At 57.7% G+C, this 24,399-nt stretch overlaps 1 protein-coding gene across 1 annotated transcript in view; it reads left to right on the forward strand.

The window, feature by feature from the left end:
* CELF5 (CUGBP Elav-like family member 5) overlaps positions 1-24,399 on the forward strand; it is a 47,742-nt gene that overhangs the window by 1,976 nt on the left and 21,367 nt on the right. Inside the window, exon 2 of the mRNA XM_042927958.1 lies at positions 17,261-17,343. Coding sequence (XP_042783892.1) covers positions 17,261-17,343 — 83 coding nt within the window. The remainder of the gene's footprint in view (positions 1-17,260; positions 17,344-24,399) is intronic.

Genomic DNA, 24,399 nt, shown 5'->3' on the forward strand with positions numbered 1-24,399 from the left:
GTCCACGTGCCCCCCCAAATGTTGAACTGATAGGCTGTTGGTGGGCTCTGAGTGAGGGAAGCTGATGGGGTGCAGGGGGTGCACACACCGGGTGGCCCTCCTCCCTTTGCTCATTTTTAAATCTCCCCTGGACACCCCCCCCACCCCCACCAGGGGAAGGGACGGACTGTGGCTGGGTTTCCGCCTGGGCTGGAGCCTCAGTTTCCCCCACTGTCCGCAAAGCAGGGCCTCTTGAATGTCGGGTTATTTTTTTTCCTGGCTGGGGATTGTTAGGCTTAGGGGCGTCTCGGGGTCTTTCCCAGAAGGGTGACAATTAGGCAGTCGGGTGTCCGTGACACCCAGCTCCCACCCTCCACTTCCCAGGGGCCCCCGGCTGCAGGGGGTGGGGAGGGGGACGTCTCCTCCCGCCCATCCTCCAACACCGGATCTCTCTCCTGACACCCCCTGTGCTGGGCCTGGCTGGGCCTCACCTGTGGGAGGGAGCTGGAGGTGAGGGGGTCTCAAGGGCCAGCAGCTAGGATGATGGCTCCGCTGTGTGACCTTTGGCCAGTGGCTGCCCCTCTCTGGGTCTCAGCCAAAGGGAGGCGGAGTGATGAATGGGAAGTACAGGGGGTGTTCAGGCGCCTCCTGCCAACACTTCCCTGGTTTCATTTCTGGGGAGCCAATGGGCACAGGATGCCTGCTGTTGGCGCTGGCTGAGAGCAGCGAGGGCTGGGGGTGTGGCCCCGGCGGGGGTGAGGGTGGGGGGAGAGATTCCCCCCCCCCAGCCCCAGAGCCTTCTGGGCTCCCGAATGCTAGGGGATCCCGTGACGACGGACACCGGGGGTGCTAAAAGGGACAGCAGCATGGGTCATCATCATCCCTGTCCTGACCATCATCTCATCCTTAACTGTCATACCTGGGGCCTGTTCAGTCCCCCACCGAAGGGATGGCCGCTGGGGTGGGCTTGCGAGCATCAGCGCATTTCACATGGAAGGGAAACTGAGGCCGGGAGGGGTCAGTACTGGCTCCCAAACACCCACCAGAGCCTGGGCCCTCACTGTCTCCCACCTGTGTCCCCTCCAACCCAGGGAATACAAAAGTACGGTGACAGGTCCCCCCCCAGACAAGAGTCGGCCCCCCCTCAAAGATGGTGTTGGGGAGGAAGGGGCTGTGGCATGAGGCACCCCGATGCCTGATGGCCTGTGGGGTCCCCGTGAGACCAAGTGACAGGTGGGAGGTCCAGCCGTGCCGGGGGAGGGGGGGGCTCTGGGACCTGAGTGTCGGGGTAGGGGGCAGGATGGGAAAGACAGGGTCCTCAGCAAGAGGGCAGGCCCTTGGGCGCTGGCTTGTTTTGTTTTTAAGATAAGGGATGGAGACAGACAGAGAAATGATTTAGAGACACAAGGAGAGACCACGAGAGACACAGCAAGAGCAGGAAAGGAGACAGACACACAGACAGAGAGAGAAACCGAGGCAAGTGGAGCCCCCCCCCCCACCACCACACACACCCAGGGAGAGGCAGGGAGGGGGAGTCAGGGAGAGCCACGGAGAAGGGGGAGCAGGGAGGCTGCAAGGCCGCTTCCTCACTCAGACCAGAAAGGGAGCCCAGCCAGGAGCTCGGGCCGAACTGGGGGGCTCCCACCAGCCGGTGTCCCCATGTCCCCCCACCTGGCTCCGGCCAGGGGACAGCCCCCGCAGAGGGGGCCCACGGGGGTGCCTGGCGTGGCCGGGCTGTCCCTCTCTCTCCCGATGGGGGCCGAAGGCGCGTCGGTGCCCACCCCGCCCGGGGCAGGCTCCCACGATAGGGCTCTAGGGCTCGGCAGCCACCGCCGAGAGGCCCCCCATTTATGGTAATCACATATGCATTTGCATGTTAATGACAATATTTGTCTTAAAGCGGAGGTTGTGAGGGGGGCCGGTGCAGGTGGGGGGGCCGGGCGGAGGCCTGTGGTTTCCATGGGAGCCCCAGCTGCTCACTCCGCGGCAGGAGGGGAGGCTGAGCTCTGAGGCGTGAGATTCCAAGGGTGACGCGCCAGCCCCAGGGAGACGGAGGGCTGCCTGGCGGGGGCACCGAGGGAGGAGTTGTGAGCACCGCGCGTGGGGGGTGCTGGGGGCCGGCCGCCAGGGCCGGCCGCCTGACTCTGAGCTGGGCGTGCCCCTCCCCGTGCCTCAGTTTCCCCAGCTGCCCGTTCTTCCCCGATTTAACAGGGGCCTTACAGGCCGTACTGTGACATCATGTCTGCCCTCCTTCGGGCAGAGAGTGTTGACCAAGCACCTACTGTGTGCAGCGTTCATGGGGAGATGGGAATCCGTGCAACCAGGCATCCCTGTGGATTCACGATGGGTTGAACAAGACACGAGTGCATCTCCCCATATAACCAACATTCATTGAGCACTTGCTGTGTGCCAGGCGCCGTTCCAGACCCAGGATATGATGTTGGGCAACACAGATTACCCTCCCCTGCCCAGACCTGACCTGCCTTCAAAGCCCAGTCTGGTAGGAGGGACTCAGTGAGGAAGGAGGAGGTTAAAGGCATTGATGTTCAGGCTGCGATGGTGGGAACACAGCCCAGAGGAGCCCCTGCAGGTGTGGAGACCAGGAGGGCTTCCTGGAGGAGGTGGTCAGTATAAAAGAGCAGTTCTGAGCTTGGCATTGAGATGATCTGGTTTCTCTAGTCTTACTGGCAGACCGTGCTCTCGCCTACAGGGTCGGGAGACAGCAGGGCTTTCACGCTCAGAGCAGTGGGGAAGGGGAGGACCGCGAGCCGGGCACAGAGTACATGCTTGGTCAGGAGGAGCTGGGCTTATCGTGGGACTGGGCTGACGCCTACAGGGTGAGAAGGATCCGTTGGTGGGGACAGGTGTTCCTGGCACAGAGAAAAGCATGTGCAAAGGCCCAGAGCAGTGCTACCTCTGGAAACTTCTGGCGAGGGGCGTGGGGGGTTTGCCCTGGTGAGAAAGGAACAAAGGGTCTTGGGGGCCCCAGCGTCCCCTTCTGTTGTGGGACTTACCCGGGGGGCTCTTCTGAGAGGCTCTGGCACTTGGGGTGTCTGACACAGGCTCCTGTCTCTCTCTTTCACCCTTGACATTGGCAGGTGAGAGCCTGGCCATTAGGCAGGGCCATGCCTACTCGCCCATTCGTTCGTTCGGCCAACGCTTCCTGAAAGCCTTTTGGGGCCGCTACTGGGCACGAGAAATGCGAAGGTCTCTGATGGCAAGGCAGAGCTAGGCACTCGCACTCAGAGTGAGTGGTCAGGGCTGGGTCGGAGGGAGGGAGGCAGGGTTGAGGGAACCGGACAGGAATCTGGGGCTCTGCCTGGGAACTCTGGCGGCGTGGACGAGGGGCTGTAGAACAGAGGCTTTGAAAGGAGAATAGGAGCCTGCCCGGTGAAGGAAGTGCTTCATTTGTTTATTCGCCGAAACAAGGACTGTTTTCCTGGCCCTGGGATGGGCATGGCTGTGAGTCAGCTAGGCAGACGTCCTCATGCATGTGGGCAGAGGGAGCAGGGTTTACAGAGGCCTGGAGGTGTGGAGGGCACACCTGGAGGAGGAAAGGAATTAGGTGGGACCTGGGAGGTGAAGCCAGAGGGTCAGCATGGGCTGAACCCCGGAGGGCCTGTGATCCCAGACTGAGGGCATTGGGGAGCCATGGAAGAATTTAGAGCAGGGGAGGAATTCAGACTTGGGTGGAAAGGGCGCTTCATGTCTGTTCACCTGCCATTACCAGCCCCTTTCCAGCCTCCCAGCCTCACTCAGGATATGCCTGCTTCTTACGCAGAAGGATGGAAAAAGAGGAAGCTTCCCCTTGGGGTGAGCCCACACTGTGGGGAAACTAGAAATGCAAAGAAGCAGACCTGTGTTCTCAAGGGACCAAGTTCCCCTCCCTCACATGGATCGCATGATGGGTTGGGGCTCAGAGAGGCGTAGCACTCAGCCCTAAGTCACACAGCAATATAGCTAGGCGTTCCACCTCCCAGACTGAGTCTTGACCCATTTGGGAAGAGGAGTAGAGGAGGCAGAGAAAGAGATGTGATTGTGGAGGTGAAGAGTCAGGGTGAGAGCCATCAAGGGAGGCTGGCTGTCCTTGGACTGAAGGCGACCAGTGCCAGAGGAAGGGGCTGCTGGGTTGGGAAGACACTGACCTGGCAATAGTCCTGTTGGCCTGGGGTCATGGGGATTTCACTGATATGTAAGCTCTGTGGGGGCAGGGACTGTGTCTTGTTTGTCATTTGGAAGTGGAACATGTGGAGGGATGAGGGCACGAGGGAATGAGAGGTTGGGGGTGGGGATGGGGAATGGTTGGATGTGGGAGGGTGGGCTGGTTACACTATGGCCAGATAGATGGATAAGTGAGTAGATGGATGCAAGGATGGATGGATGGATGGGTGGAGGGAGGGAGGGAGGGATGGAGGAATGGATGGAGGGATGGATGGGTGGATGGATGGATGGATAGATGGATGGATGGAGGGGTGGATGGATGGATGGAGGGAGGGAGGGATGGATAGATGGGTGGATGGATGGATGGATGGATAAGTGGATGGATGGATGGAGGGAGGGAGGGAGGGGTGGATGGATGGATGGATGGGTGGATGGATGGATGAGTGGATGGATAGAGGGAGGGAGGGATGAATAGATAGATGGATGGAGGGATGGATGGATGGATGGGTGGATGGAGGAATGGATGGGTGGATGGATGGATGGGTGGATGGATGGATGGATGGATGAGTGGATGGATGGATGGAGGGAGGGAGGGAGGGATGGATGGATGTATGGATGGAGGGGTGGATGGATGGATGGATGAGTGGATGGATGGAGGGAGGGAGGGATGGATGGATGGAGGGAGGGAGGGAGGGATGGAGAGAGGGAGGGAGGGATGGATGGGTGGATGAGTGGATGGATGGAGGGAGGGAGGGATGGATGGATGGAGGGAGGGAGGGAGGGATGGATGGGTGGATGGATGGATGGGTGGAGGGAGGGAAGGAGGGAGGGAGGGATGGAGGAATGGGTGGATGGATAGATGGATGGATGGAGGGGTGGATGGATGGATGGATGGATGGATGAGTGGATGGATGGAGGGAGGGAGGGATGGATGGATGGAGGGAGGGAGGGATGGAGAGAGGGAGGGAGGGATGGATGGGTGGATGGAGGGATGCATGGATGGATGGATAGATGGATGGAGGAATGGAGGGAGGGATGGAGAGAGGAAGGGACGGATGGATGGGTGGATGGAGGGATGGACAGATGGACAGATGGATGGATGAAAGACGGAGGGATGGATGGGTGGATGGCTACGTTCCCAGCATTTGCCACCTTCCTCCACACGTGATGAAAGGGAATGACCCATCAGGTCTGTGGTCTCACAGGCTTGGTTTCTGTTCCTGGTTGTGCTTTTTTTTTTTTTTTTTTTTTTTTGCTTCTCTGTGATCTTGAACAAGCCACCTCATCTTTTCTGAGTCTTGGCTTCTCCTTTGTAGAAGAGAAGGAATATTGAAAGCTGTCTTCCAGAGTAGTTGCAGAAATTGGAGTTCACTTACATAATGTGATTAATGCACGTACTCTGAGTGATGTCCTTCATGTTGCAGGTGTCCTCAGTACATGGTCAGGTAGTCAGATAGCAATTGTTTTCCATATCTCTGTTATGTGCCAGGCGCTGACCTGGGGTCTAGGGACACAAACCCTTCCAGGGGAGAGGGGAACTGATGATAAATTGGGTAACAAACAAGTAAGATTTAGATTGGATTGAGTTGCCGTGAAGAAAATAAAAGTAAGATGTGTGTTGGAAGGTGATAGCTTGGGTGGCCAAAGATGGCCTCTCTGAGCAGGTGACCTGAATGACAGATGAGAAAGCTGTGATTCTGAAGCCAAGGGAAAGGCATTCCAGGAGAGGAAACAGCACATGCAAAGGCCCTGAGGTCGGAATGAGTTTGACCTGTGAGAGGAACAGTGAGGAGGCCTGTGTGGCTGGAGCACAGAGGGCAAGGGGAGAGAGGAAGGAGGGAGGGCAGGGAGGACACAGGGTAGGTCGCTCAGGGTCTCACGCGTCTTGGAGAGGATCGTGGGTTTTACTCCGAGTGGGGTGAGAGCCCTGGAAGGCAGTGGGCAGGGGAAGGACAGCATCCCATACGGAGCTCAGAATCTGCAGACCATGGACTCTGGGTTCTCCGTGTTCTCGATGGGGAAGCGAAGGCTCAGAGCCTCCGAGAGTGTGGCTGCACCCGCTCCCTCTGAGGGCCTCCTGAGGACAGCAAACTGCCTGGAGGTGTGGCCAGCGCTAGGGGAGAGACTCCTTGTCCCTGACCCTCTGCAGATGACGCCCCTCCCCCACCGTGGCTGGGGGCCCTAGAGCAACCCCATGCACAGTGAGAGACAGAGGCTCAGAGAGGGGGAAGACCTCCCCCCGGACACACGGCAAATTCGTCGCGTGCCAGAAGGGACCTGGCATCACCTAGAGCGACCCGAGGCGGATGGCTGGGGCTGGGGCTCATTTCTTCACCCACCTACTTGCCCCCTCTCTCCACGATTTCCTGAGTCCTGCTACATTCAGGATGGAAACCTGGCGCGTGTCCCTAGGGAGTCCAGTGCTCTGAGCGGTGGGCAGGATGTCTGCGCTGGCCTGGACGGACAGACGGACGGAGGTGATGGGTGGCGGGGGGGGGTGGGGCGGGGGGGTGCAGAGAGGGCGTCCTGGGGCTGAGGGTGCAGGAACCACACGCAGGAAGCGCAGTGAGGTGCCTCTCGGCGCATCGGGGTGGCTGTTGTAAAACAAAACAGAAGACGAGTAGAGTATCTGCAGGACGCGCAGGAGTCCGAGCCCGCGAGCGAGCGTGGCCGGGGGTGGGGAGGGGGAAGGGGCAGGGCTGAGGGAGACGTCTGGCGGTTCCTCAGGGACCTTCACGCGGAGTTGCCGTGTGACCCGACCGTTCCACTTCCGAGGACAGATCCGAAGAATTGAAAGTCTCCGAGAGCTGTTTGCACGCCCGTGTTCACAGCAGCACCAAAGTGGGAACGCCCCGAGTGTCCCCTGGTGGATAAGTCAGTACACACGGTGTGGTCCATCCACACGCCGGAATGTGACCCAGCCTCAGGGAGGGAGGACGTCCTCCCGCCTGCCGCTGCGTGGACGGACCTGGAGGTCACTGTGCGCGGTGACAGGAGCCGGACACAGAAGGACGCGTCCCGCGTGACCCCACTCCTAGAGGCGTCCCGTCCACAGAGACAGAGAGCAGGCGGTGGGAGCCAGGGGTGGGGCAGGGGGCGGGGAGTCCGTGCTTCATGGGGACAGAGTCTCGGTCTGGGGACATGGAAAGTTCTGGAGACGGGTGGTGGGGGCGGCTGCACGACAGCGTGAGCGTGCCTGCTGCCAGCGCACCGAGAGACGGTTGAGGTGGCACATTTTACGTTATGTACATTCTACCGCAATTTGGGGACACAGCCCCATCCCCGCCCTGGCCGCCCCTCCTCCCTCTCGCCCCCTCGCTCACTCTGCTGCAGCCACACGGGCCTCCTGGCTGCTCCTCAGGTCGGTCCTTCCCCAGGGCCTTTGCATCAGCTGTCTCTGCTACCTGGAATGCTGTGCCCCCAAATCTCTGCAGAGTTCACTCTCTCACTTCCTTCAGGTCTTGGCTCAGATGTCACCTACTTGGTGGATGTTCCTCTTCCCCCAGATACACACATGCCTCCTTCCTCCTGCCTTTCAACCTTCACCTTCTCAGTGCCGCCTCCCTGCAGAAATGACTTATAATCACAGCCACCCTCCAGCACTCCAAGCCCCTCTTCCCTGCTTTCCTTTTTTTCCTGTGAAAATGAAGACTCCTCATAGGTTTTGTGTTTATGCTATTTGTTTTTCCCTTCCCCCCCCCCTTAGAGTGAATACAGCATGAGGGTAGGAGCTTTTTGCCTTTTGTGTCCACCTCTGTGTCCCCAGGGCCTAGAACAGTGCCTGGGACACAGCAGGTGGACGGGTGAATTGATGTGTGGATAGGTGGCTGGACAGGCGGGTAGATAAATGGATGGAAAACAGATGACGGGATGGAGAGGTGGAGGGATAGACAGATGGACAGGTGAATGGGTGGACAGGCGGATGGACAGGTGGATGGGTGGGTGGTTTCTGGATGGATCCGTGGTGCAGCAATGGTGAGAGTCTGTGGGAGGAGTCAAGACGGCTGGGGGCAGGAGACTGAGGGTGTGTCCAGACGAGGCCTGAGAAGCCCCGATGTGTAAGTCTGGGGCAGAGGAGGTTTCAGCAGTGGAGGCTAAGGAGCCCGGCCAGGGAGGCAGAAGGTCACCCCAGAGATGATGCGCTGGGGTGAGGGGTCCAGGGGTGTGAGCCATGCGCATGAAGTCATGCCCTCTGCACAGGAGCCAGTGGGTTTGTAAGTGAGGGGAGGGGCGATGAATACGGGAGAGGCTGTCCGCCCCACTGTTCTTAGCAAAGTGGGGACAGTCTGGGGCTAAGAGGATGGGGGGAGGAGAGAAGGTGTGGGGGGCAGGTGGTGGCTGAAGGGTGGCCCCACAGCACAAGGAGATGTCTTCCGTAATCCGCAGTGGAGGCTCAGAGAGGTTAAGTGACCCAAGATCACACAGCAGAGGGGGGCATCGGGCAGGGTTTGAGCCCCTCTTTAGCCGCTAGATCCCAGAGCCAAAGGTTAAAGGCCAAGAAGGTGGGCCGCCTGGCATGCAGGGGGCTTGGGAGCAAAGGGATTCGCCCTGTTGTGGTGCGGTCCTTGTTGGCGATCAGAGACGAACAAGGGGGTCTTTCCTGCATCTCTTTCCACGGTACAGCTGGCACATAATAGGTGTTCAGGAAATATTGAATCGGCCCCGTGCTGGGCGTGGGGGAGGAAAAGGGAAGGATAAAAAGGGTTCGGATATCGCTACCCTCAGAGAGATTGTCTCCATGTGAGCAGGTCAGTTTGAAAACACATCCATTCAGTCCACAAGTATTCATTGAGCGCCTACTGTGTACCTGGCACTATTTAGGTCCTGGGAACCCTGGGGAAAAAAAAAAAAAAACATGAAAAACTGACTGTCCTTGTGGACAGGACATTTCAGTGGGCTGGGGGAGGCGGGGAGACAGAAATAAATATAATACAGGTAACCTCTGCTCCTGGAAAGTCTGTATTATGCTAGTCCCTCTGCTCTCATGAAAGGCCTACATGAGTACCTTTTTTGGTAACCGAAAGAAATCTGAAGGAGATTTTTGCTTTTGTGAAAAAAGGCAAAACGCTAAAACAGCACCCAGCGCTGGCTTTGCACTCGGGGAAGGCTTACGGAGGCAGTGCGAGCCCCCAGCAGCGAGGGCAGCCCCACGGGGCGCCTTCCCCGGGACCACGCTCGGGCATGCCTGCAGCCGGAGCTCTGAACTGTGTCTGCAAGCGTCTGGGCCTTGCCTCGTTTAATTCTGTGCCTCCATTAGCAAGATGTGTCCTAACCTATCAGAAGAGCCTAAGAGAGGCCAATTCGGGGGTCTGGGAATCTTCAAAAGTTTTCCACATAAACCAGTGGTAATTGCTTCTTTGCTTTATGCCATTTGGGGTTACGGAAAGTTTCACAGGAACGCTGTGCTTTTGGATGGCGAGGGAAACCTGTATGCGGCATGTAAGGGCCCTGGAAAAACAGAGCAGGGTGAGCGGATGGTTGAGGGCCGTCACTTTAAACAGGGTGCTTAAGGAGCCTTCACTAAGGAGGTGACATCTGAGCCAAGACTTGAAGGAAGGGAGTGAACCGTGCAGAGATCTGGCAGAGCGTATTCTGGAGCAGCCCATGCAAAGGTCCTGGGGCAGGACTGGGCCTGGAGTGTTGGAGGAACAGAGGAGGCATGTGTGGCTGGGAAAGAGTGAACGAGGGGGAGAGAGGAGTAGGGGAGGGCAGGTCCTGCTTGGGGGCCACGGAGAGGACTGAGGCTTTTACCCCCAGGGAGGTGGGAGCCCCTGAAGGCTGGGGGCAGAGGAATGCTCACGGGCGCCCTCTTGTGGCCCCTGGGGCAGGGCTGATTTGTTGGGGGGGGGGGGAGACGGTGGCGGCAGCGAGGGGGGACCCGGGTGGAGGGCACCGCAGCTCCAGGAGGGCGTGGATGGGCACTGGACCAGCCTGGAGGCCGTGAGCTGCCCCCAAGTGCTTGCTGCGCACACAGCGCGCTGGGCGCAGTGCTGGGCTCTGGGGACACGTCTGTGGCCTGCACGCTTGGTTCCCACCCGCAGGGAGCTCCCTGTCCCGTGGGGAGAATGACTCCGGACAGGATAGGCGGTGAGCGCCCGGCACAGGCTCGGGAAGAGCGGTAGAGCCGCCGCGTGCGGGGCAGGGGTGGGGGACAGGGTGCAGCCAGGCGCGTGGCCATGGCCGGTCCCCAGACCTGGCCAGCTCCGCGCAAGTGACAGAAATCCCAGATTGACCCACGTAAATGACGACCGTGAACAGTAAGAAGGAAAAAAACAACAACAATTTCTGTTGTTCTATTTCATTTTCAAACAAATTTTTCTTTAGGCCCCTTAAGGCCTCTTTCCTGCACTCTGGGATTTTCTGAAACTCAAAAGCTCTTTCCCACCTCCCCCTGCCCCCCAGCCGCAAACCCTGAGTCTGGGTTCAGCTGAAGGGCTTGTTTCTGATTTGCTGTGTGACCTCAGAAAAGCACTAAGCCTCTCTGAGCCTGGGTTCACGCATCTGTAAGGCGCGGGATAAAAATAACTGCCAGCAGGAGTGAGGATTCCAGCTAAGGGGTGGGGGGGGAGGTCTGGCCCAGGACTTGGCTCTGTGTGCTGGTGGCACTTCCTTGCTGGGCCTTTTGGGGGATTTTTAGTCAGTCCCCGGGGGGGGGGGGTCCTTCCCCTGATGCCCCCCAGACCTCCAGGTGGATCTGGGACCCACCTCATTACCTCATCTCCAGATCCTTAATTACATCTGCACGGTCCCTTTTTCCAAGTTGAGTCCCCCGCACAGGGTGTGGAATGCACATGTGACTTTTCCGGGGGACAAGACAATCCACGACACCCTCCCAGGGACGGCCAGGGCGTCCGAGCCCTGCCTGGAGTGTCCCATCCGTCTTTCCTCTCTGCCCCGCCTGGCCCGGGCTCAGTCGTTGCCCTGCCCCATGTTGCCCTCGGCTCTGCCCCCCCTTGACTTCTGTCCTGTGCTCTAGTCCTCCCTCTATGCTGACCACACATGGGGGTGCGTCGATGTGCCTCTTCCCAGCCTGGGAGCTGTCAGCGTCACCCATTAGTCAGGGCATTGTCCCCAGAGCACAGAAGGAGCAGAGACGGGTTGCAATGGAGGGACCATACAGCCACCTTTGCTCCCTTCCTCAGAGACGGCATTTCCAAGGCCGGAGAGAGGAGTGTCCTTGTGGGCTGGGGAAAGAGCCCTGTGCAAAGGGGTCATGCGGGTATGGGCTCAAGTCCTAGCTCTGTCGCTACCTGTGGGTGACCTGGGCCACCGTGACCCTCTGACTTTTCGTCTGTAAGTTGGGCACTATTCTTGAAGGCTCTGTGGAGTTACCCCAGGGCCCCACGTTTGGGCGGCCTGTGTCTTTAAGTAGCCCCCTACTGATTCAGTCTATCTGGATACAAACAGTCGGTGTCTACACTAGATTGTAGGTGGAGTACGATTGTCTTTTCGTAGATGCTCTTAAGGCCACCTTTGTCTTAAAATATGAAAGGCTTCGACTTTCAGGGACGATGGCAGGATTGGGTGCCCCTGTGGTTCCACACCCTGGGGATCAAAGCCTCCAAGCACAGTGGATGGCAGGGAGGCCCATGATGTCATATTCCAGCCCCCCCCCCCTCCCGGGTTCAAATTCCAGCTCAACCCTTACCTGCTGCTTCCTGCATCCTCTGCATAATACCCACCTGGTAGGGCTCCTGCAGAGAGGAGGGGTCCTGGAGCCAAGTTCCCAGGATAATGGCCACCCTGTCGAAGTGCTCTGTGAATCAGCTGTTATGACTACTACTGTTATCTTTATAAGAGGGAGAATATAGGCAGAGGAGGCACAGACTGGAGTTAGTCCTCCGGGGTTCAAATCCCGCCTCTGGCCCCGATGCGATGTATCTAACCTCAGGCGCATTCCTCACTAGGTGCTGTCTCAGTTTCCCTATCTGTGAAACGGCATAATAATGAATACAATCATGCCATTCTCTTGGGCTAGTCTGAGGATTCAAAGGGTTGCGATGGGTGGGGAGCCCCTGCAAGATTCCTGGTGCTCGGGGGACATCGACTGTTATCATTATTACAGGTTTGAGCCATGAGATCCCCAAAGGCTCAGAACTGAGAGCAGAGAGCAGGGGATCTCAGCATGAGCAGGGATTCTCAGTAGTCTCTGGCAAGGAGGTTTCCTGTCTGGGGAGCTACAGGTGCTTACCTCCAGAGATGGGGAACTCCCTCCTTTGCCAAAGGAGCCGTGATGAGAAAGATCTAGTTATTAGGAAACTTTCACATATATGGTGACTCCCTCGTTTTGGCCTCTGCTCTGCCTTTGGGTCTAGAGAGATCTGCAGGCCTTGACCCCATCCCCCCCACCCCCCAGATCAACCCTAGCCCAGGCTTTGAAAATGCATGTGGGTGTGAAGGGATGGTCAAGAGCCAAGCATTCTGGGAAGAACGCAGGGCTTGGCCAGCATGGGAGGGAGCTGCTGGACACAAGACCCGGCCCCCTTGTCATTGATGAGGCCGGTGGGGGGGGGGGGAGGGGTGGCCAGGGCTGGAATTGAGATGAGAGGTTCATCCAGCGTAGGCTTTGCAAGGGCTGTGACTTCTGTCAGAAGGTCCCTCTGGGACCAGGATGTAACAGTTGAAATGGGGCTCATGGCATTTGATCCAGCGTTGGATCCTGGCACTATCTTAAAGTTCCTTTCACGGAGAGGCAGGTCAGGTGCCTGTGACCCTCCCCTAGGCCTTGGAGAAAATTCTAGAAAAGATGCGAGCTCGAGGCAGTGCACCCCAGTGGTTAGCACAGCCCATGGGGCCTGGATATTCCATTCCCCATCTGTGTGACCTTGGGCAAGTCACACCCCCACTCTGTGCCCTGGCCCCTCATCTGCAGAATAGGACAATACTAGCAGCTACTTTGTGGGTTTGTTGTAAGGACTAAGTAGTCGCTATGGAGTACAAGCTTCTTCGGATTAGAAGTCAGTGAGCTTTATTAACATCACTACCAAGTCTGTGCTGACTGGGGATTGTATTAGTTTGCGAGCGCTGCAGAAACAACCTAGCACAAACCAGGGGGCTTCAAAAACAGAAACGTGTTTGCTCACCTCCCCGGAGGCCAGAAGTCTGCGATCAAGGTGTTGGTTGAGTTGGTTCCTTCTGAGACTAAAGGAGAATCTGGTCCAGGTTAACTAATTTCATCGGCAATGACTCAATTTCCAAAATGGGTCTTATTCTGAGGTCCTGGGGAGTTTAGGACAGCAACATATGAGTTTTGGGGAGGGGAATACAATTCAGCCCTAATAAGAACTGGAAATCAAGGCTATATTTAGCCAGAAAGGGGTAAACATCACACATTTTCACCAACCAGAACAGAGAAAGAGGCCAGGAAGAGAGCGGGTCAAAAGAACAGGGAACGTTTCAGCACCGAGGACAGCGGCACGCAATCTGGTTTGCGTCCCTCTGGCTGCAAACCTTCCAGACCCACAGGCTCATGGCCTTGAAGGTTGCTCGGGGGTCCCACCCTCCCCTCCCAGGACCAGCACACTCCATGTTCTGCAAATGAGGCCCCACGGGCAAGAGAGGACCCAAGGAGGAAGGGTTTTGCCTCTATTTTACATCTCCCTGCAGTCCAATTTCTTTCTGGCTGTGCCTAATTTCTCTCAGGCCCTAGGCTAGTTGTTTTAGCGCCTCTCCTTTCCTGGAAGACCTTGGGGGATTAAATTCAGAAAATAGAAACACCAAAAAAGGAGTAGAAAGACCAGCCATGGGCTGGGAGAAGATGTGTGTGCATCAGATGTAACCATAAAAGAATACAAAGTATTCTTTATTTACACACCACATAAAGAACTCCTACAAAGCCACAAGGTGCCCAGCTTTTTTAATAACTATAGCAATGTATGTTCCAATCTCAATGAAATACAATGATACACCCACCATAATGACTAACATCTAAAAGGCTGGCAAAACCAAGGGTTGGGGAAAACGAAGCATAAATACTGTCAGACCCGCTGGTTGGAGAATGCTCTGGTACAACCCACTTTGGCAAACTGTTTGAAAGAATCGATTAAAGCCAAACATAAGCCTACCTTGTTACCAGCAATTCCATTTCCAGATATGCCTTTGCGCATCAGAGTACCTGTGCAAGAACCCTCCACAGCACATTTATTCATGATAGCCTTTAACAGCGGACAGCCCCGACGCCCATCCACAAGAGAATGGATAGCCTTGCTGTATATTCACAGGGCAAAACACTACAAGCCAGGAAAAGGAATTAACCCCCTGATACACACAACCACCTGTCGTTGAGTGGCAGAAGCTAGATACAAAGTGTACATATGCTATGATTCCATTTATATAAGTTCAAAGGCAGGAAGGGCTCAGCTACACTGATTAGTGACACCCCCCCCCCCCGCCCCCGGCAGGGAACCATAATGAAGAACAGTGACGTGATTATCACAAGAGCTAGGTAGCAGTGACTTCTGGGGGAGATTGTCATGGGATGGGAGCACCCGGGCTTCTGGGAGCGTCTGTGTTCTATTCCTCAACCTGGAAAATGGTTACGTGATTTTATAATTATAAAATTATTATATATTACGTGATTTATAATCTAAGTTCTGCACTTTTTTGGCATATATATATATATATATATATATTTAATGTTTGTTTTTGAGAGAGAGAGAGAGAGAGAGAGAGAGCACAAGTGGGGGAGGGGCAGAGAGAGAGGTAGACACAGAAGCCGAAACAGGCTCCGAGCTGTCAGCACAGAGCCCGACATGGGGCTCGAACTCACGAGCTGTGAGATCATGACCTGAATCGAAGTCAGGAGCTCAACCGACTGAGCCACCCAGACGCCCCACGGGAGGGGGGTTGTTTTTAATATATCTCCATTACAATTTTTTTTATTGTGGGTAAAATACGCATAAGATTAAATTCGCCGTCTTAACCGTGTCTAAGTGCACAGCTCAGGGGCATCAGGCATGCTCACGCTGTTGTGTAACCATCCCCAACATCCGTCTCTGGAATTTCTCATTTCCCCAAATGGAAACTGGCTCCCTGAAGCACGGGCTCCCCGCCCCCTGCCCCACCCCTGGCTCCCACCGTCTACTCTCTGTCTCTGGGGACGGGACTCCAGTAGGGACCCCTGTGAGTGGGACCAGACAGTCCTTGTCCTTCTGTGTCTGGCCTATTACGCTGAGCGTAATAACATCCTTCAAGGTTCATCCACGTTGCAGCGGGGGTCAGAATTCCTCGCTTTTTAAGGCAGAATAATATTCCAGCGTATGGATGGACCCCATTGTGTTTTCCGTTCACCTGTTGATGGACACTTGGGTGGTGCCGCCTTTTGGCCGTTGTGAATAATGCTGCTGTGAATATGCGTAATATCTGTTTGAAATATCTGTCGAGTCCCTGCTTTCAATTCTTTTGGGTAGAGACCCAGACGTGCAGTTGCTGGGGTCCTACGATAATTCTGTTTAACTTTTCTGAGGAAGGCCAAACCGTCTTCCACGGGGGCTTCACCGTTTTACGTGCTCACCGCAAATGGTTTTTATACGCTAGAAAGCCCTGCTCCCCAGGGCACCAGAGGACCCCTCGGGCCTGAGGCAGACCCCTCCCCAGCCACCGGCCCAGCCGGTGGGAATGGCAGCGTGGTGACCACATCCCAGAGGGAAGGACGCGGCCTTAATTAGCTCTTGCCTGGAGCACAACTGGGCTCCGCGGGGCTGTTCCCAGGGGCTCTGCACAGGGGGCCCTAGGGGTCGGAGGAGGCAGAGAGGCTCCGGGGGGAGCTGGGGGTGGTGGGCACAGGGTCCACGGCGCCAGAGCAGACGACGATGGTCTCGTTTCACACGCAGTGAACGCGAGGTCCACAGAGGTTAGAGGCAGAGTCCAGGGCTGAGGCCCGGCCCCCTGGGTCCATCTCAGGGGACCTGACACCTGCCTGCATCCCACACCCCGCCTCAGGCAGACCTCTTTCAAAACACCATTGATCTATCTCATCGGTCTTTCTCTGGGGGCCTCTCTCCGTCTCTCTCTGTGTCTCTGGTCTCTGCAGTTCTCACGCCTCGCACCCCTCCCCAGCCCCCACCCGGCCCGGACGGCGTCCAACCAATCACACCCTCGCTCTGGACCACTTCAGGGAGGGCCCGCCCCCTGTCCTCTCCTGATTGGCTCCGCCGCACCACGCCCCCTCTAGCCCCGCCCCCGCCCCGACCCATCCTTGTACGCTCTGGGACCATCCTCTCGGAGCGGAGCGGGGAAACTGAGGCCCGGAGAGGGGCGGCGCCGGGCCCAAGGCCACGAAGCAGGTGCGTGGCAGAGCCGCTGTGCTCCTCCTCCCAGTCCTGGAGCACCTTCTGCATCCTTGGGGCACCGTCCTCCCCGGGCAGCCGCGGCCTCGCTGCCCCACCGGCCCTCACCCCGCGCTCTGCCTATCTGTTCATCTGGCGTCGGACGCGGATTTAATTAGCAGCTACTCTCCTCTCCCCTTCCCTAGCTCACCGAGGGGGAGGGGCGGCTGGACCACGGCTATTGTCCTCCCCCCCCCCCCCCCAATACCGTTGGCTCCCGTGTCCTGTTTATTTTGGGCTTGTAGTAAAAAAGAACATAAAATCTACCTCAATTTTTCCTTCTTTTCCATTTTTTAAAAAATGTGGTTAAATACAATTAAATTCACCCTCCTCACCCTTTCCAAGCGCACAGCTCAGCGGCATCAGGCACACTCACACTGTCGTGCAGCCGCCCCCACCACCCGTCTCCAGAACTTTCCATCTCCCCAGACTGAGGCTCTGTCCCCATGAAGCACGGACTCCCCAGCCCTGGCTCCCACCATCCACTCTCTGTCCCTGTGGACGGGACTCCTCTGGGGACCCCTGCGCGTGGGGTCACGCGGGACGTGTCCTGTGTCCGGCTCCTGTCACCGCATACTGTCCTCGGGGTCTATCCACGTGGTGCCAGGTGGCAGGACATCCTTCCTTTTCAAAGCAGAATGATATTCCAGGGTGTGGACGGACCACATTGTGTTCGTTTATCCATTGGTGGACACTTGGCTCCCTTCCCCTTTTGGCCGTTGGGATTAAGGCTGCTGTGAACTTGGGTCTGCGATCTCCTTTTCTCTTAACGCCCCCATTTGTCTCCCTTCCAGGCTGTGCCTTTCTCACCTACTGTGCCAGGGACTCCGCCATCAAAGCTCAGACTGCCCTGCACGAACAGAAGACCTTGCCCGGGGTGAGTCCTGGGTGCTGTCTGGGGTGTGGGGATGGAGGGGACGCTCTCACCCTGGGGAAGGCTGAGGCCCTGCCTGGGGTCAGCGGTGAGGCCCGCGTGCCTCTGGACTCAGAAAGAGGGATAAGGTGCAGAGGGGCAGAAATGACCAGAGAGAGCATTTCTCGAGTGCCTACTGCCTGTCATGTTCCCTGCTTCACACCAGAGTGGTTGTGTGTGGTTGTGCAGGTTGCACACGGCCCAGAGGCCCGGCCCAGCGTGCAAGTGTCATTGTGCCGAGACCTGAAGGACGAGGAAGCATTAGCAGAGAAAGGGAACAGCATGTGCAGAAGCCTTGAGGCAGGATTGTGCCTGGCACGTTGCAGGAACAGCAAGGGGGCCTGTGCGGCTGGAGAGAGTGAGCGAGGGAGCCAGGGGGAGGAGGGGAGGGCAGCGAGGGGACGGGGCAAGTCCTAAGGGCCTTAAGGGCCTCCAGGAGGATCTTAGACGCTGCCTGCTTCTCAATATGAAAAGGAAAGGGATTTTCTTATCCCTCATCCTTACGAGCAAATAGAGCTACGGCCCCTTGACGAAGGGGGTGTTTGGGCAGCTTTTCCACCCCCAGGGGAGGCTGGCCCAGGCTCCGTCTCCGCTGGCTCTCCCTTGTCAGCCCTGCCTTCTTGGGGTGGGCAGGAAGCCCCTGTCCCCAGTGCAGGCAGGGTGGTCGGCCTGAGCCAGCTGAGCCCGGTCCCCAGGCAGCGTCTGTTCTTGGAAATCGAAGGAAGCACAGTGAGACCCCTGGCATCCCATGGGCTCTGGGGTGTTCACCCTTCCTTCTGGGACTCTCGTGGACTCTTCAGCATCAGGGACATCTGGGGGCTGCTTGGGTGACATCTGCAGACACACGTGCTGGGAATTTGGGTGCAACAGGGCTGATTGGGTGCACCTGCCGGGAACATGCCATCATGGCATGGGTTGACTTGGGTCTGAACAAGCACCAGAAATGGCCCAGGGTCTGGCCTCAACCTCATAGTCAAGAACAAAGTGCCCCTTTTTGGGTGAAGACAAGAGGGGTGGAGGAGATGTGGCAGCAAGCAGTCCTTGCTGAGCAGCAGTGAGCCAGTGACTTAACCTCTCTGATCTTCAGCACCGGAAGAGTATAACGGGGTGGGGTGGAGGGAGGAAACTGTAGAGAAGGGGGTCACGGAAGGCTTCACGGAGGAGGTGACATCCGAGAAGAGAAGTCACAGTTCTCCCTCCATTGGACCTTCTGCCATCACCTCCCCGAACCAACTGGGGACTGGAGGGCAGGTGCATCCGCGCAGGCTGGCCCCCGGGGGCACAGTGGAGTTTCTGTGGACCCCACTAGTTATCTCCTGTGGCCTAACAATTATTCCACAACCTGGTGGCTTCAAACAGCCAGCATTAGTGGTCCCAGTGGCCGGGGGGCCGGAATGAGGGAATGGGTCTGCGGCACGGTCGTGGCTCAGAGTCTCTCCTGACTGTGACTCAGGGATCTGCCTCCGTGCTGGCCCCTGGGGCAGCCGTGGACAAGAGGCCTCAGTTCCCCTCAAGGGGGACAACTTGAGCAGCCTCACAGCATGGCGGCCGGCTTCCCCCAGGGCGCAAGGAGGGCACCACCTCGCGCCCCGTCTTGGAGCCACACGCTGTCTGCCACGCTCCCCTTGGCAGGAACCTCTGGGGGCACTGGGCACCTAGGGGAAGAAACCGGTTTTGTAGTGGATTTGTCCAAGGTCGAGCAGCCAGCAAACGGCAGAATGGGGACTTGACGGCCGACCCTGTGTGGGCGCCCAGCCCTTCCGTGTCCGGTGGACCGTTTCTTGGCGCGTGGCACCAGGTTCTGGCTGGGGGCTCTGCACCATCTGTCCGGAGAAATCCGTACCCACCTGGAGATCTGCTAAGATTTCTAGCAGTGCCCCCAGCTCAGTCCTTCTTAGCTCTCTTCTGCTCCCATTTTACTGATGGAATCACTGAGAGCCAAAGCCAGCCTCCCTCTCCACCGCCTGAGGCCCTGGGGGCCTGGGAAGCAGTGCCCTCTGTGTTGGGGGCCCAAGCTGGGCTCTGGGCTCCATCAGCAGCCGGGAGGGAAGCCAGAAGAAGGCGGGGGGGGTGTCTCTCCCTAGAGTGGGGGCCCCTCGAGTCCTCAACACCCATGGGTTCACTCAACAGACATTTACTGAGCACCTGAACGAACAACCCAATGAAAGGACTTCCGGTGGTGAGGACACCATGGAGCCCAGAGGCGACGGGGGCGGGGAGGGGGTACTTTCAGAGCGATTTTCAGACTCAGGATGGGGGTTCTGTTTCGACAGGGAGCTCAGGGACCTTCTCTGAGCATCAGGGGCCAGAGGGACCTCAGGGAGCTGTGGTCGTTCTGGCAAGCGGCTCGGGCAGGGACAGCGGAGGTAGAGATGGGAGGTTCGGGATGTTTTTGGAGCAAAGCTTTCCGGGTCGGAGTGAACGGGGCGGGGGGGGGGTGCGGGTTAGTGACCCGGGGCCACTGTAACAAAGCGCCATGCACTGGGGAGCTGAAAGCGACCGAAATTTATGCTGTCGCGCTTCTGGGAGCCAGAAGTCTGAAAGCGACGCGGCAGGAGGGCCACGCTGTGGGGAACTGTGTTCCACGTCTCTCCAGCTCCCGGTGGCTGTCCAGCTTGTGGACGCATCACCCCCATCTCTGCCTCTGTGGCCACGTGGCCGCCCTCTGTGTTGATACGTCTCCCCTCCCCCTCTGCCTTTCTTTCTCTTATAAGGACACCTGTCGATGGGTCTAGGGCTCACCCTAAACCTCGTCTCGAGATCCGTGACTTAATCGCGTCTGTAAGGACACCTTTTCCAGATTGACAGGTTCTGGGGGTTAGGACTTGGACATATTTCAGGGAAGTCCCCGTTCAACCCACTCTGACGGGCAAGCACCAAATGAGCAGCGAATGTGTGGCGGCCGGGACAGCATCGCGGTGGCCCTAGGTGGGGGGGTGCCGGGGCCCCGCACTGGTGACTTCGTGCGGCAAACAAGGCGGCTTCTCGGAGGAGAGGGCATCTGAGCCACGCCGTGTCTCGAGAGGTGGGGAAGATTGTGGCAGATGGAGACAGGGGTGGCGTGGGGACGGCGTGGGCCGAGCCGGGAGGTAGGAATGTGCCAGGCGAGCTGCTGAGCGCGGGAGACACAGGGAAGCCTCCACTGTCTCGTGGAGGAGTTTACGTTAGGTCAGAGGAGGGGTCTCAGCCCGGGGGGCGATTCTGCCCCCGCGGGACCCTGAGTGACGTCTGGGGACACTTGTGATTGTCATGACTGGGAGATGCTCCTGGCATCCACTGATCAGGAAAATAAGGAGCAGCGAAGGTTCCAGAGCAGCGCGTCTTGGTCTAGAACGCGAGCCACATCTAACATTTAAATGTTTCCACGAGGGGGCGTCTGGGTGGCTCAGTCAGCTCAGTGTCTGACTCTTGATTTGGGCTCAGGTCATGATCTCACAGTTCGCGGGTTCAAGCCCCGCACTGGGCTCCCCACTGAGCATGGAGTCTGCTTGGGATTCTCTCTCTCCCTCTCTGACCCTCTCCCCCCCCCCAATTAAAAATAAATAAACTTGGGGGGCGCCTGGGTGGCTCAGTCGGTTAAGCGTCCGACTTCAGCTCAGGTCGTGATCTCAAGGTCCGTGAGTTCGAGCCCCGCGTCGGGCTCCGTGCTGACGGCTCGGAGCCCGGAGCCTGCTTCGGATTCTGTGTCTCCCTCTCTCTCTTCCCCTCCCCCGCTCATGCTCTGTCTCTCTCTTTCTCTCTCTCAAAAATCAATAAACGTTAAAAAATGTTTTAAACTTAAACCACTACACGTGGCTAGTGGCTACCACATTGGGCAGCCCAAGTCTAGAATGTTCTTTTTAAAAAACATTTATTTATTTATTTTTGGGAGAAAGAGCGAGCGCAGCAAGGGAGGGGCGGAGAGAGAGAGAAGTCGACACAGAAGCCGAAGCAGGCTCCAGGCTCCCAGCTGTCAGCACAGAGCCTGACGCGGGGCTCGGACCCACAAACCGTGAGATCATGACCCGAGCTGATCATGATTGGACGCTCAGCCGACTGAGCCGCCCAGGTGCCCCTAGAATGTTCTAGGTCAGGGAATAACTACTGTGTTAGGCAGCAGATGTAGAATGTTCTAGACTGGGGGTCACCTCCTGTATGGGAGCGTTCAGACTTAGAATACCCTAGATTAGGAGCCAGCCACTGTTTTGGATAGCACAGATGTAGAATGTTCTAGACCAGGGATCAGCTACCACGTTAGACAGGGCATCCTAGACCTAGAATGTTCTAGACCCAGCAACATGATGCAATGTCAACGTATGTCTAGATTGTGGAGTCTGGGGGTCTCTTTGTGATACGGGCTCGTGGTTGGGGGGAGGGAGGATCTCTAGCAGTCCCCAGAAACCATGCCTGTCGTGTCCCCACGCCTGAGCCCCTGTCTTCCTGTTGGAGGAGTCACCATCCTGACCTTCACGGTAACCAACCCCTGTTTTTCCTCACGTTCTTCGTGCTGATAAATATATCTCTAGAAGACCGGGTAACCTTTTCCCGTTTCGCCTTTTACCTAAAGCGACTGGAATCATAGTATATGTAGTCTTTACCACCTGCCTTTTTTTCTGTCACTGACTGTGCTGCTGCTGAGATCCAGTGTCCCCTGTCGGCACCAGGTCTCTCAGTGGCTGGTGCTTTTTCGTGGCCGTGTAGTATTCCACAGCGGGGCCACACAACTTGCCACGGTCCTGTGGGTGGGCCGTTACCGACCGGAGCGATCTCTACCTTCGAGAGAGATCCTGCCGTGCTTTGTCTCTGATGGACACGTGCCGCGTCTCCTTTGGGCGCCGACTCGGGAGTTCGGACCCCCGAGGACCTAGGCCTGCGGCCTCTGTGGCCGACACCCCCCCTGCCAAGCCACGAAGGGGGTTGACTTGCGGGTGAACCTCCTCCCCCCAGGGCAGCGGTACCGGCAGCCTTTCAGAGCCAGAGCTGATGCCTCGTCCGCGGGTTGCAGGAAGAGTGACGGGGAGGGTGGGGGGGCGCCGTGTCCTGCGCTGGCTCTGTGCTCCCCCCCCCCCCGCCACGCTGCCGCTTCTGCAGCAGACGGGTTCCCGTGTCGCGTGTGACAGCGGTGTCCGTGGGGGATGCGGTTTAATCAAATCTCAGCATTCTGGAGTAGGATCCTAAATTAATCACAGAAGCCCAGAATAGGACCCGGAACGGACCGCAGGACCTGGGAGTCCACGCTGGGCAAATGCCGCAGATCGAGCTGATGTTCTCCGTTGGGCCGTCCGACCCCAGGATGGGGTTCCTGGACCTGGAACGGGGGGCCGTGGGGACAGGGGGTCCAGCTGGGTCTCTCGGGGGCCGTGCCATCAGAGACGACACCATCCGTCCTTTCTTCGTGAAGGTCTCGAGGGGAGGACACCCCAGTTCTGCCGGCTGCCCCCCTGTTCTTGTGTGCACCCTGGAAAGGGATAGGTTTGTCCGTCTGGCTGCGGATCCCCCCGACGGACCCCTCCTGACACCCCTTCTATGCACACAGGGGTTTCTGAGGTGACCTCCCCCCCGCAAGACCCCCTCCCACATCCCACGACTTGGCTCAGAGCCAAGCCGAACCTGAGAAGGCGCAAGGGGCCCCAGGGTGGCTTGACCTACCCAGGCCTCAGTTTCCTCATTTGTGAATGGGATTGCAGAAGTGTGAATGGGACTGAGGGCCCTGGGCATGACACCTGCCGGCTGCTGAGCCTGGCAACAGGAGCCTGGCACATCCACGATGAACGAATGAACAAACGAACGAATGAACGAACTGTCGCAGGCAAGTCAAGCCTGCAGGACTCTGGGCCAGTCTCGTCTTCCCAAGCCCGGCTTCTCCCCCTGAAGCGTATACACAGCTGGGCACAAGGTCTTGACTTACTCCCCGCACGGGGTGCTGGGCCCAGCAGGGGTCCAGCTTGCTCTTTGCCCACGGGGACAGGGACTGGGTTTCACTTTCTGGGGAGTCTGGAAGCCATAGGTTTTGTCTCATTTCATTTCACTTGCCATTTGGGGACCCCGGGCCGGGCCTCTGGTGGGGAAGGGGCGCACAGCCCCTCGGCCCCTGCCCCTAGGAAGTCACCCAAGAGGGACAATGTGTGTGTGTTGGGGCGTGTGCCACAATCAAGGTGATGCCTGGACAAAGCATTGAAGCAGAGGCACTTGGAGAGGTGGCCTTCGGGGAGAGGTGGCCTCGGAGGGGCCTGTTCGCACTGAGGATGGGGTGTGTGTGTGTGTGGGGGTGAGATGCAGTGATGTCCCGGGGGCATGGGAGGAAGGCAGAGGAGGAAGGCAGAGGAGGAATGCCAGGATGCGACTCCCGGGGCAGTAGGGAGCCACAGCAGCGCCTAGAGCAGGAGAGAGGCTTGCTCTGGGTGTTTGACAGAAGCTGGCGGGGGCCCCCGCGGGAGAAGGGGAGGCTGTAATGGTGGCTTGGGCCCCACCTTGCTTTCTTCTCCTCCATACTACCCAGAAACAACCCGGTTGGGGCCTCTCCCGGGCCCCCACGTCTTCTAAAGGACCGTCTTCCGGGCCCCAGCCTGACTACCAGAGGCACCTCCTGCAGTCCCTCCCCCAGTGGCCTCAGTGTCCCCATCTGTAACACACACAGGTCAGACACAGGGACCCCGGTTTCTCAACGGCGTATGACTTCGTTGAAGTCACCCAGCAAAAGCTGGGGGCAGAGCAAGGACTGGACCTCAGCTACGTGATGTATGCCCCCCCCCCGCCCCCAGAGACACAGACGCCCCCCCCAGAGCCCCGGCCCACAGGACCCTTGGCTGAAGGGTTGGCTGGATCCTAAGAGGACCTTGAGGAAACCATCAGGAGACCCGGACTCTGCTTCTGACGTTCTCCTCTCCCTTTCTGATTTGCCCATCTGTAAAACGCGAATGTTTCCGTCTCATAAAGTTGTTTGGAGATTGAATGAGTCAGGGGGTGTAGGTATTCCTCCAGCATGAGAAACTGTCTCCCCCCCCAAAACTCTTACTCATACTTCAAAACCCACTGCACTAT

The sequence above is a fragment of the Panthera leo genome, chromosome A2 (assembly GCF_018350215.1).
Source record: "Panthera leo isolate Ple1 chromosome A2, P.leo_Ple1_pat1.1, whole genome shotgun sequence".
NCBI lineage: Eukaryota > Metazoa > Chordata > Mammalia > Carnivora > Felidae > Panthera > Panthera leo.